At 44.5% G+C, this 14,388-nt stretch overlaps 1 protein-coding gene across 1 annotated transcript in view; it reads right to left on the reverse strand.

The window, feature by feature from the left end:
* The window catches only part of LOC143767884 (uncharacterized), a 139,478-nt gene that overhangs the window by 48,869 nt on the left and 76,221 nt on the right, over positions 1–14,388 (reverse strand). The window contains exon 10 of the mRNA XM_077256404.1: positions 12,549–12,646. Coding sequence (XP_077112519.1) covers positions 12,549–12,646 — 98 coding nt within the window. The remainder of the gene's footprint in view (positions 1–12,548; positions 12,647–14,388) is intronic.

Below are 14,388 nucleotides of genomic sequence, written 5' to 3' on the forward strand. Positions count from 1 at the left end.
CAATCCGCTGCGGATCCGCAGCCAAATCCGCACTGTGTGCACATGCCATAACCCTAACCCTGCCCCTAACCCTACCCCTAACCCTAACCCTACCCCTAGTTCTAACCCTAGTTCTAACCCTAACCCTAGTGGAAAAAGAAAAAAAAATATTTTCTTTATTTTATTATTGTCCCTACCTATGGGGGTGATAAAGGCGGGGGGTTTATTTATTTATTTTTTTTATTTTGATCGCTGTGATAGAACCTACCACAGCGATCAAAATGTACTTGTAACGAATCTGCCAGCCGGCAGATTCGGCGGGCGCACTGAGCATGCGCCCGCCATCTTGGAAGATGGCGGCGCCCAGGGAGAAGACGGACCGACTTCGGGAGGCTCGGTAAGTATGAGGGGGTGGTGGGGGGGTGGATCGGAGCACAGGGGGGGGGATCGGAGGACGGGGGGAGCGGACAGGAGCACGGGGGAGCGGACAGGAGCACGGGGGAGCGAACAGGGGGACGGAGGGGGGTACCGGACAGAACGGAGGACTGGGGAGGAGATCGGGGGCGGTGGGGGGGCCAGAACATGATTTCCAGCCATGGCAGATGCTATTGCAGCATTGGCCATGGCTGGATTGCAATATTTCACCATTTTCATAGGTGAAATATTGCAAATTGCTCTGATTAGCTGTTGCACTTTCAACAGCCAATCAGAGCGATCGTAGCCACGTGGGAGCAAAGCCACCCCCCCTAGGCTGAAGTACAACTCCCCCTCTCCCTGCAGATCGGGTAAAATAGGAGTTAACCCTTTCACCCGATCTGCAGGGATGCGATCATTCCATGACGCCACATAGGCGTCATGGGTCGGGAAGGGGTTAAGCAATGAATCACTCATTACAACATCATACGGCAGAGCGTTCCATAGTCTCACTGCTCTTACTGCTCTCACTTCTACCCAAGTGCATGACCTTACATTTATCCCCATTAAAGCTCATTGGCCATTTATCAGCCCAAGCTTCTAGTTTACATAAATCATCCTATAATATAAAATTGTCCTCCCCTGTACTGATTACCCTGCAGAGTTTAGTGTCATCTGCAAATATTGAAATTCTACTCTGAATGCCCCCTACAAGGTCATTAATAAATATGTTAAAAAGAAGAGGGCCCAATACGGACCCCTGTGGTACCCAACTGCTAACCTCGACCCAGTCCGAGTATGCTCCATTAATAACCACCCTTTGTTTCCTATCCCTGAGCCGGCTCTCAACCCACTTACACATATTTTCCCCTATCCCCATTATTCTCATTTTATGTATCAACCTTTTGTGTGGCACCGTATCAAAAGCTTTTGAAAAGCCCATATACACTACATCTACTGGGTTCCCTTGGTCCAGTCCGGAACTTACCTCTTCATAGAAGCTGATCAGATTAGTCTGACAGGAACGGTCCCTAGTAAACCCATGTTGATATTGAGTCACGAGGTTATTCCTCTTCAGATACTCCAGCATAGCATCTCTTAGAAAACCCTCCAGGATTTTACCCACAGTAGAGGTTAAGCTTACTGGCCTATAATTACCGAGTTCAGTTTTTGTCCCCTTTTTGAATATTGGCACCACATTTGCTATACGCCAGTCCTGTGGTACAGACCCCGTTATTATGGAGTCTTTAAAGATTAAAAATAATGGTCTACCAATGACTGCACTTAATTCCTGCAGTACTCGGGGGTGTATCCCATCCGGGCCCGGAGATTTGTCAATTTTAGTGATTTTTAGACGCCGCTGTACTTCCTGCTGGGTTAAGCAGGTGACATTTAATGGGGAATTTTTATCACTAGTCATTTTGTCTGCCATGGGATTTCTTGTGTAAATACTGATGAGAAAAAGTCATTTAGCATATTGGCTTTTTCCTCATCCTCATCCACCATTTCACCCAGACTATTTTTAAGGGGACCACCACTATCATTTTTTAGTTTCTTACTATTTATGTAGTTAAAGAATATTTTGGGATTATTTTTACTCTCTCTGGCAATGAGTCTCTCTGTCTCAATCTTTGCTGCCTTGATTTGCTTTTTACAGAATTTATTTAATTTTCTGTATTTATTTAATGCCTCATCACTACCTACTTGCTTTAATTCTCTAAATGCTTTCTTTTTGTCACTTATTGCGCCCCTTACAGCTCTATTTAGCCATATTAGTTTCCTCCTATTTCTAGTATGTTTATTCCCATACGGTATATACTGTGCACAGGTCCTATCCAGGATGCTAATAAACGTCTCCCATTTTCTTTGTGTATTTTTATGTCTCAGGATATCATCCCAGTTAATTGCACCAAGATCCTCTCTCATCCGTTGGAAATTTGCCCTCCTGAAGTTTAGTGTCCATGTAACCCCCCTACTACACATCTTATTAACCCCTTTCTGTCATCAGACGTACTATTCCGTCCATGTGGGGTGGGCCCTACTTCCCAAGGACGGAATAGTACGTCATGCCCTTTAATGCGACACTGCGACTTAAGTCGCAGTGATCGCATTAAAATTCCGACACCATCTTACCTGGAGGAAGATGGTGTCGGCATCCTAGGGCCTGTCGCCGCCCCCCCGGCCTCCCGATCGCTGTGATTGGCTGCTCAATTCTGAGCAGCCAATCGCAGCCTTTCTCATTGTTTCAGCCAATCAATTTGGCTGAAACAGTGAGGTCCCAGGCTAGGATCGAGTACCGATGTACTCGATCCTAGGCCAGTGCCTGGCAACGCCAGGCATCGGCTACAACCCCCCGGATTGGCGCGATCGATGATCACATCGATCGCGCCAATCGCACCAATCGCAGGGCACAGCGGCGGTGTTACCGCTCTGTGCCCTGCCTGTAGCTGCGCGCTCTGCAGCCCCGTGTCTCCTGCCATGGCTCCGGATCCCCTGCCATGGATCTTTCCACTCCGATTGGCGCGATCGATGTGATCGTCGATCGCGCCAATCACAGGGCACAGCAGCGGTGTTACCGCGCTGTGCCCTGCCTGTAACGCGGTCCGCAGCCCCCTCTGCCCTGCCTCCTGTGCTCCGGATCCTCCAGCGCTCCCGGCCGGATCCTCCAGCTCTGATTGGCGCGATCGATGTGATCGTCGATCGCGCCAATTACAGGGCACAGCAGCGGTGTGACCGCGCTGTGCCCTGATGGTGACCTGCCGGTGACCTACCGGTCACCTGCCGGTCATCTGCCGGTGACCTGCCTATGATCGGAGCTGTGAGCTCCAATCATAGGTTGGTGCCTAGCAACACCGGCGTCACTAGAGCCTTCTCTGATTGGTGGGATCGATGTGATCATCGATCCCACCAATCACAGGTCACAGCAGCGGTGTGACCGCTCTGTGACCTGTCTCACCTGCCCCTGACCTGTGTAACTGCTCTGAAGGAATCCTCACACTTGGTGAGGATTCCTTCAGAGCGGTCACGCTGAGAGATCCCCTCCTGTGCTGAGACTTGTGGTGCCACAGTAGCCTTTGACACCATAATTCTCGCTAAAAAAATAAAAGAAAAAAGACAGAAGAAAGAAGAAAGAAGAGAGACTGCGAACCGTAAGTGTTGATACCCCGATCCCGGCCCGATCTCTCTTCATCCCCCCCCATCCCCCCCTGCCCCATCCCCCCTTCCCCACCTTGCGCCGTATCCGTGCCCAAATTTAGCAGCCGCCGAGCGTTGATTGGTGACGCAGTTCACCTATCAACACTCGTGCTCGCTTTTTTTTCACCCCCTTAGCGTCGCCGAGCGTTGATTGGTGACGCAGTTCACCTATCAACACTCGTGCTCGCTTTTTTTTACCCCATCCCCGTGCGCTCCCCCAGCCGCTGAGTCTAATCTCTGCCTTCCCTTTTCTTTTTTCCCCCATCCCCGTGCGCTCCCTCAGCCGCTGCATCTAATCTCTGCCTTCCATTTTCTTTTTTTTTTTTTCCCCCGTCCCCGTGCGCTCCCTCAGCCGCTGCGTCTAATCTCTGCCTTCACTTTTCTTTTTTTCCCGCATCCCCGTGCGCTCCCTCAGCCGCCGCGTCTAATCTGTGCCTTCCCTTTTCACATCCCCGTTCGCACACCCAGCAGCCGCCGAACTCTGATAAGTGACACGGTTCACTTATCAGAGCTCTCGTGCCTGGCGTTTTTCCACATCCCCGTTCGTACACCCAGCAGGTGCCGAAATTTGATAAGTGACGCGGTTCACTTATCAGAGCTAGGGCCTGCTGTTTTAGACTTTTCATTTCACAGGTATTTTTTTCTCCCCGTTTGCTTTTTTTTTCCTTTAGCTTTTTCTTTTCAGAATAGTTTGCACCAAACACTATCCCCCCACACGTACACATAGTTTTCAATAAAGTACACAAAAGCACCATTTTCACAAAAAAAATGTCCCGCTCGTCCCAACAGCGCTATTCAGCGGAGGAGGCATATTCTTTCCTTGCCTCCGACACTGATAGCGAGGGAGAGGATCCCACTTTTCTTTATTTTTCTGATTCTTCCTCATCCTCTTCCTCATCCTCTTCCCCCTCCTCATCTTCCTCCTCCGGCCCTGCGGAACCGCCACGCAGACGCCGCAGGACAGAAGCAGTGCCCATCATTCATGAAGATGAAGATGAGGCAGGGCCCACTCCTGAACATGAACCAGCGCGCCCCTCTTCGGACCCCGTATGGACCTCGCCCTCCGAAAATTACGAGCCACTGATTCCTGATTTTGTGGCAGAATCAGGAATCAGGTTTGACACCACCGGCCTCACAGAAATAGACTTTTTCAAAGTCTTTTTCTCTGAGGATTTTGTTAACCTCATGGTGGAGCAAACTAATTTGTACGCTCGTCAATTTTTGGCGCAAAACACCGGTTCATCATATTCTAACTGGTCTCCTGTAGACGCAGTTGAAATGATGCAGTTTTGGGGCCTGATGCTTCATATGGGGCTCCTGAAGAAGCCAGAAATTCGGCAATATTGGAGCGTTGATATTTTATACAACACTCCAGTGTTCCGAATGGTCATGGTCCGAACGCGTTTTGAGGCCATCCATAAGTTCTTGCATTATTCCAATAATGCACAGTGTCCCGCACGAGATGACCCCAACTTTGACCGTCTGTTCAAAGTTCGGCCGGTCATCGAACACTTCAACAAAAAGTTTGGTGAAGTGTATGTGCCCAAAAGGGACATCTGCGTGGATGAGTCCTTGGTTCATTTTAAGGGGCGGCTCAGATTCCGTCAATACCTGCCCAGCAAAAGGGCCAGGTACGGAATCAAACTCTACAAGCTGTGTGAGTACCTCAGGGTACACCTACAGCTTTAGAGTCTACGAAGGGAAGGACACCAGGATTGAACCGCCTGAGTGTCCCCCTGTCCTGGGAGTGAGTGGGAAAATAGTGTGGGATTTGGTGCACCCACTGCTGGATAAAGGTTATCACCTCTACACTGATAACTTTTATTCCAGCATCCCACTCTACAAATCCCTCTCTGCGCGAGGTACCGCAGCCTGCGGTACTGTCCGCAAAAATCAGAGAGGCCTCCCAAAGACGCTACTTGGGCAGATGCTCAGAAAAGGTGAGAGCAGAGCCCAATGTAGCGACCACCTGCTGGTGGTCAAGTACAAGGACAAGAGGGATGTCCTTCTCTTGACCACCATACACGGTGATGGCAGTGCCCTCAGCACTGTACGGGGTACCTCTACACAGGTCAGCAAACCTGACTGTGTACTGGGGTACAACAAAAACATGAGGGGCGTTGATCTCTCTGATCAACTCCTCCAACCGTACAGTGCTTTGAGGAAGGCCAAGGTGTGGTACAAATAGCTGTCGGTGTACATCGTACAAATGGCAATGCTAAACGCTTTCCTGCTGTCACGATGTGCACGCCACACCGATACGTCGTACCTTCAGTTCCAGGAGGTAGTGATTAAGGCCCTGATATTTGGCACGAGGGAACGAGCGGGCCCCAGTACTTCCGGAACTGAAGGTGCTCGTATCGTACCAGGTCAGCATTTCCCGGGGGAGGTCCCGCAAACTGGAAAAAGAGGTAAGTCGCAAAAAAGGTGCCGAGTGTGTTACAAAAGGGGAATACGCAAGGACACCATTTATCAATGCGACACCTGCACCGAAAAACCTGGCCTGTGTATGAAGGATTGCTTCAAATTGTACCACACCTCCATTCACTACTAATTTACTTTACAGGAAACAGTAGATTAGTTCCAAAAAGGGGGCACATCTATGTAAGTTCATTGGGGGTCTAGTTTACAAAATGTCACTTGTGGTTTTTTTTTTTACTGTTTGGGCACATCAGGGGCTCTGCAAACGGAACATGACGCCTGCAGACCATTCCATCAAAGTCTGCTTTCCAAAACGTCACCACATCCCTTCTGAGCCCCGACGTGGGCCCAAACAGTATTTTTTCCCACATGTGGGGTATCAGCTTTCTCAGGACAAATTGGACAACAACTTTTGGGGTCTAATTTCTCCTGTTACACTTGGGAAAATTAAAAATTGGGGACTAAATGATCATTTTTGTAGGAAAAAATAGGATTTTTTATTTTCATGCCCGGGCATTATAAATTTAAGTGAAACACTTGGGGGTTCCAAATTCTCACCACACACCTAGATAAGTTCCCAATTAGGTCTAGTTTCCAAAATGGGGTCATTTGTAGGGGATTTCTACTGTTCAGGCACATCAGGGGTCCAACTTTTGGGGTCCAATTTCTCCTGTTACACTTGGGAAAATTAAAAATTGGGGACTAAACGATCATGTTTGTGGAAAAAAAATAGGATTTTTTTTTTCACGCCCGGGCGTTATAAACTTTTGTGAAGCACTTGGGGGATAAAAGTGCTCACGACACATCTAGATAAGTTCCTTAGGGGGTCTAGTTTCCAAAATGGGGTCACTTGTGGGGGTTTTCCACTGTTTAGGCACATCAAGGGCTCGCCAAACGCGACATGGCGTCCGATCTCAATTCCAGCCAATTTTAGATTGAAAATGTCAAATGGTGCTCCTCTCCTTCTGAGCCCTGCCATGCGCCCAAGCAGTGGTTTACCCCCACATGGGGTATCAGCGTACTCAGGACAAAAACTTTTGGGGTCCAATTTCTCTTGCTACCCTTGAGAAAATAAAAAATTGGGGACTAAACGATCATGTTTGTGGAAAAAATAGGATTTTTTTTTTTCACGCCCGAGCGTTATAAACTTTTGTGAAGCACTTGGGGGATAAAAGTGCTCATGACACATCTAGATAAGTTCCTTAGGGGGTCTAGTTTCCAAAATGGGGTCACTTGTGGGGGTTTTCCACTGTTTAGGCACATCAGGGGCTCGCCAAACGCGACATGGCGTCCGATCTCAATTCCAGCCAATTTTAGATTGAAAATGTCAAATGGTGCTCCTTTCCTTCTGAGCCCTGCCATGCACCCAAACAGTGGTTTACCCCCACATGTGGGGTATCAGCGTACTCAGGACAAATTGGACAACAACTTTTGGGGTCCAATTTCTCTTTTTACCCTTGGGAAATTAAAAAAATTATTGCAGAAAGATCATTTTTGTGACTAAAAAGTAAAATGATAATTGTTTCCTTCCATGTTGCTTCTGCTGCTGTTAAACACCTGAAGGGTTAATAAACTTCTTAAATGTGGTTTTGAGCACCTTGAGTGGTGCAGTTTTCAGGATGGTGTCACTTTTGGGTATTTTCTGCCATATAGACCCCTCAAAGTGACTTCAAATGTGAGGTGGCCCCTAAAAAAAATGGTTTTGTAAATTTTGTTGTAAAAATGAGAAATTGCTGGTCAACTTTTAACCCTTATAACTTCCTAGGAAAAAAAAATTTTGTTTCCAAAATTGTGCTGATGTAAAGTAGACATGTGGGAAATGTTATTTATTAACTATTTTGTGTCACATACCTCTCTGGTTTAACAGAATAAAAATTCAAAGTTGGAAAATTGTGAAATTTTCAAAATTTTCACCAAATTTCCATTTTTTTCACAAATAAACGCAAGTTATATCGAAGAAATTTTACCACTATCATGAAGTACAATATGTCACGAGAAAACAATGTCAGAATCACCGGGATACGTTGAAGCGTTTCGGAGTTATAACCTCATAAAGGGACAGTGGTCAGAAATGTAAAAATTGGCCCGGTCCATAACGTGCAAACCACCCTTGGGGGTAAAGGGGTTAAAGGATACATGAAAACTTATTATTTTGTGATCACTATACCCCAAGTGACCCCCAACCCTTATATTTGCTATGCGGTCTGGCCTTTTGGTTAATATTAGGTCTAGCAGTGCCCCCCTCCTTGTTGGGTCCTGAACCAGTTGTGAAAGGTAATTGTCTCTCATAGTTGTCATAAACCTATTACCTTTGCTGGAACTGCAGGTTTCTGTTCCCCAATGTATCTCAGGGTAGATGAAGTCCCCCATAATAATGACTTCTTCTTGAGTCGCAGCTTCATCTATTTGCATTATGAGGATATTCTCCGTTGCTTCCATTATATTTGGAGATTTATAACAAACCCCTATCAGTAATTTATTATTTTTTTCCCCTCCCCTTATCTCCACCCACAGGGACTCTACATTAGTGTGATGTCCCCCCCTGGGACAAAGTTATAAAGTAAAAAAAATATATACCGGTATTTAGATGTGTAAAGAAAAATTAAAAATTCCTAAATAAAGAAAAAAAAATTGTTCCCATAAATACATTTCTTTATCTAAATGATAAAAAAACAATCAAAGTACACATATTTAGTATCGCCGCGTCCGTAACGACCCCACCTATAAAGTTGTCCCACTAGTTAACCCCTTCAGTGAACACCATAAAAAAAAAATCTGAGGCAAAAAACAACGCTTTATTATCATACCGCTGAACAAAAAGTGGAATAATACACGATCAAAAAGACGGATATAAAAAACCATGGTACCACTGAAAACGTCATCCTTTCCCGCAAAAAACGAGCCGCCATACAGCATCATTAACAAGCAAATAAAAAAGTTATAGTCCTCAGAATAAAGCGATGCAAAAATAATTATAGTAATAGTTTTTATCTTATAAAAGAATGAGGTATCGCTGTAATCGTACTGACCCGAAGAACAAAACTGCTTTATCAATTTTACCAAACGTGGAACGGTATAAATGTCCCAGCCCCCAAAGAAATTAATGAATAGCTGGTGTTTGGTCATTCTGCCTCACAAAAATCGGAATAAAAAGCGATCAAAAAATGTCACGTGCCCGAAAATGGTACCAATAAAAATGTCAACTCATCACGCAAAAAACAAGACCTCACATGACTCTGTGGACCAAAATATTGAAAAATTATAGCTCTCAAAATGTGGAGACACAAAAACTATTTTTTGCAATAAAAAGCGTCTTTTCGTGTGTGACAGCTGCCAATCATAAAAATCCGCTAAAAAACCCGCTATAAAAGTAAATCAAACCAATATAATAATAAAATAAATAAAAAATTTTATTTATTTCCATTTTCCCATTAGGGTTAGGGCTAAAGTTAGGGTTAGGGTTGGGGCTAGGGTTGTATCTAGGAATAGGGCTACAGTTAGGATTGGGGCTAAAGTTAGGGTTAGGGCTGGGGCTAAAGTTAGGGTTAGGGCTAAAGTTGGGTGTTGGGTTCAGGCTAAAGTTAGGGTTAGGGTTGGGGCTAAAGTTAGAGTTAGGGCTAACGTTAGGGTTAAGGCTACAGTTAGGTTTGGGGCTAAAGTTAGGGTTTGGATTACATTTACGGTTGGGATTAGGGTTAGGGGTGTTAGGGTTATGGTTGGGATTAGGGGTGTGTTGGAGTTAGGGGTGTGGTTAGGGTTGGGATTAGGGTTAGGGGTGTGGTTGGTTGGAATTAGGGGTGTGTTTGGGTTGGGGTTTCAGTTAGAATTGGGGGTTTCCACTGTTTAGGCACATCAGGGCTCTCCAAACGCGACATTTACTTTGAAAAAGTAAAACAGTGCTCCTTCCGTTCCGAGCTCTCCCGTGTGCCAAAACAGGGGTTTACCCCAACATATGGGGTATCAGCGTATTCTGGACAAATTGGACAACTTTTGGGGTCCAATTTCTCTTGTTACCCTTAGGAAAATAAAAATTTGGGGGGCTAAAAAAACATTTTTGTGGGAAAAAAATGATTTTTTATTTTCACGGCTCTGCCTTATAAACTGTAGGGAAACACTTGGGGGTTCAAAGTTTTCACAACACATCTAGTTAAGTTCCTTGGGGGGGTCTAGTTTCCAAAATGGGGTCGTCTAGTTTCCAATATGGGGTCACTTGTGGGGGGTTTCTACTGTTTAGGCACATCAGGGGCTCTGCAAATGCAACGTGACGCCTGCAGACCAATCCATCTAAGTCCGCATTCCAAACGGCGCTCCTTCCCTTCCGAGCTCTGCCATGTGCCCAAACGGTGGCTCCCCCGCACATATGGAGTATCAGCGTACTCAGGACAAATTGGACAACAACTTTTGGGGTCCAGTTTCTCCTGTTACCCTCGGGAAAATACAAAACTGGGGGCTAAAAAAAAAATTTTCTGGAAAAAAAATGATTTTTGATTTTCACAGCTCTGCGTTATAAACTGTAGTGAAACACTTGGGGGTTCAAAGCTCTCACAACACATCTAGATAAGTTCTTTAGGGGGTCACTTTCCAAAATGGTGTCACTTGTGAGGGGTTTCAATGTTTAGGCACATCAGTGGCTCTCCAAACGCAACATGGCGTCCCATCTCAATTCCTGTCAACTTTGCATTGAAAAGTCAAACGGCGCTCCTTCCCTTCCGAGCTCTGCCATGCGCCCAAACAGTGGTTTACCCCCACATATGGGGTATCAGCGAACTCAGGACAAATTGCACAACAACTATTGGGGTCCAATTTCTTCTCTTATCCTTGGGAAAAAAAACATTTGGGGTGAAAACATCATTTTTGTGAAAAAATATGATTTTTTATTTTTACGGCTCTGCATTATAAACTTCTGTGAAGCACTTGGTGGGTCAAAGTGCTCACCACACATCTAGATAAGTTCCTTAGGGGGTCTACTTTCCAAAATGGTGTCAACTGTGATGGGTTTCAATGTTTAGGCACATCAGGGGCTCTCCAAACGCAACATGGCGTCCCATCTCAATTAGGAAATAAAACAAATTGGAGCTGAAGTAAATTTTTTGTGAAAAAAAGTTAAATGTTCATTTTTTTTTAAACATTCCAAAAATTCCTGTGAAACACCTGAAGGATTAATAAACTTCTTGAATGTGGTTTTGAGCACCTTGAGGGGTGCAGTTTTTAGAATGGTGTCACACTTGGGTATTTTCTATCATATAGACCCCTCAAAATGACTTCAAATGTGATGTGGTTCCTAAAAAAAATGGTGTAAAAATGAGAAATTGCTGGTCAACTTTTAACCCTTATAACTCCCTAACAAAAAAAAATTTTGGTTACAAAATTGTGCTGTGTAAAGTAGACATGTGGGAAATGTTACTTATTAAGTATTTTGTGTGACATATCTCAGTGATTTAAGGGCATAAAAATTCAAAGTTTGAAAATTGCAAAATTTTCAAAATTTTCGCCAAATTTCTGTTTTTTTCACAAATAAACGCAGTCTTATAGAAGAAATTTTACCAGTATCATGAAGTGAAATATGTCATGAGAAAACAATGTCAGAATCGCCAAGATCCGTTGAAGCGTTCCAGAGTTATAACCTCATAAAGGGACAGTGGTCAGAATAGTAAAAATTGGCCCGGTCATTAACGTGCAAACCACCCTTGGGGCTTAAGGGGTTAAAGTGGTTCTCCATTTCGTATCTCATACTTATCTCTCAGATCGTGCCACTCCTCCAATGTTGGCATTGTTTCTCCTTGGGGTCACTGCTGGGAGAAACAGTGCAGACATCGGAGGAACGATGCTGATCAGGGAGGTAAGTAAAGGTTTTTTTTATTTTTTTTGTATTCTGCAGGCTGGTGCTATTAAAGGGGTTGTCCACTATTCGGGCAATCCCTGCTCAGTCCGTATGTTTCCCCCTTTTTAAACAACGCCACCTATACTCACCCCTGGTGACGGCACCATTCCAGCAGTGTTGACACTGTCTCTCTTGGTGATTGCGTAAGAGTGTGAGGTCACGTGAACCCTACTGATAATCATCCGCCACATCACTTTCCCCACCCATATCACATACATCCGGAGCAAATGAGAGAACGCAGCAGCTCTCACTGGTATGGTGTCGGCATCAGAGGTCAGTATAAGTCTTAATATTTTTAAAGAGAGAAACATATGAATTGAGAAGGCGTTGTCTGAGTAGTGGACAACCCCTTCAAGCAGTGGTTTCCAGTAGAGGCAATCCCTTTAAATATTTTCTTTAGAAAAATAAAAATTAGAATACAGTTCAATTAAAGAAGTGTATGCTTGTCAACGGGATATGCCATAAATGTCTGATAGATGCAAGTTTCATCTCTGGGTTAATAACAGGTCATCTCATTTAACCTTTGCCTTGATGGGATGGCCAGCAGTTGCATGATCAGATGGGACTAGGCAAAGACATATATGTGGGATATGGTAATATCTATTAATTAGCTGAATATTAAACATTATCATGTACAGTATTGCATAATTTGACCAACCTCACAATCCTGTGGGATTGTCTGGCTTTCCACTGGAAAATCCTTGGAATATTGAGGACTAGGACTTCTCTCAACTACTCCTTTCTCACTGGATTCATCTGTAGAAGACACACAGATTGCCGGGATACATAAGCCCACATTTAGTGCTTTGGTGTGTGAAAAAAAAAAAATTGTGCAATCGTATGTGCTATGAATGTGTGGCTTTTGTCTATATACTGTGACATTGCCACTGGCGCGGTGTGTGAGGGGAGATGTGTATTACGAAGATTGCTTTCTTTCGTGATCTAAAATCCATAAGTTTCTCTGCAACATGCTATGTGATGAACGGGGTTAAACGGAAGGTGCCATAAAAAAAAACATTTTTTCCAGCAATTGAAAAAATGTAAAGAATTAATGTTTACATTTTCTTAAAAAATATTATCATTTGTTTATAATTTAGTAAAATATGAAAAATAATTTTAAAAGGTTTGGCATTTCCACTTTTAAACACTAGGGGGAGCAGCTACTGAAATTGGACAAAACCTAGTGTACAACTAGCTCACATTACAGCACTGCAGTAATTATGGGCTGAGTCTGCTGACGTGTGTGTGATGTCTCCTCTTTTCCCCTCATGGGTGTTTGCTAAGGGATAAGATGATATTCAGGAACCCAGTGAGCAGCCGTTTTGTTGGTGACTGCAGAGTTATACTGACAAGTAGAAAGTCAACGAGGATGGCAGGCAGCAAGGATTCTGGGAGATATATGGTGGAGGCAGCAGGGTGACAGCAGCGCAGAGTATTTCAGGAGAGCAGTGTGCTGGTCTATGGGGGCACCCTGTTTGGTGCACGGAGCAGCCAGGGATTTTACAGAGAGCGCTGTCTTTTATACACATGGATGGACAGTCTGCTCCACAGAAATCCAGGAAACATTTCTGCGGATTGATGGCCTGTTCTGATCCAGACATTGCATGCTAAGACCCTATTCCCCTCCTCAGATCCTGTCTTCTCCATCCTGTCCTGGTGATGTGTGAAAGCGAGGCGACAGGCGAAGTACGGGAAGGAAATGTAGCCATATAGTAACGATAAACATGAGACCCCTCTCTTCAGCTGCCTCACCAGCCCTCCCCTGACTGCACCTAACTGGAGGTCATGCTGCCCCCTCTATTACCCCAGACCCGTGTGCAGGTGCTCAACCAGAACAAGAACAACCCTAGAATGGGTCCCCTTTCTGAAGATCATACTGCCATATAGATCACACACAATACCGTCATATACTTCTCCCAGTAATATAGAGCACACATAATACCACCATAGTGTTCTCACATACCACCATATGCTTCTCACATAATACCGCCATATACTTCTCACATACCACCATATACTTCTCACATAATACTGCCATATACTGCTTACATACTGTAATATAGATCACACACCATACCACCATGTAGTTCACACATAAAACCAACATATAATTCTCACATACTACTGCCACATAATCACACATAATCCCACAATATAGTTCTCATATAATACCGTCATATAGTTTTCACATCATTCCACAATACTGATCAAACATAACACCACCAAATAGATCACATATAATACTGTCATATAGATCACACGATGCCATAATACAGATCACACATAATACTTGGTGGCATCATGTGTGATCTATATGGCAGTATTATGTAATAAATATATATGGCGGCATAATGTGTGGTCTTTATGGGAGTATTATGTGATAAATATATATGGCGGCATTATATGTGATCCATATGGCATTGTGCTTGTCTAGGGGGTGTCACAGAGAGATGTATGGTGGAAGGAGCAGGATGACAGGAGCACAGAGTTTTTCAGGA

Source organism: Ranitomeya variabilis, chromosome 4 (assembly GCF_051348905.1).
Source record: "Ranitomeya variabilis isolate aRanVar5 chromosome 4, aRanVar5.hap1, whole genome shotgun sequence".
In the NCBI taxonomy this organism is placed as follows: domain Eukaryota; kingdom Metazoa; phylum Chordata; class Amphibia; order Anura; family Dendrobatidae; genus Ranitomeya; species Ranitomeya variabilis.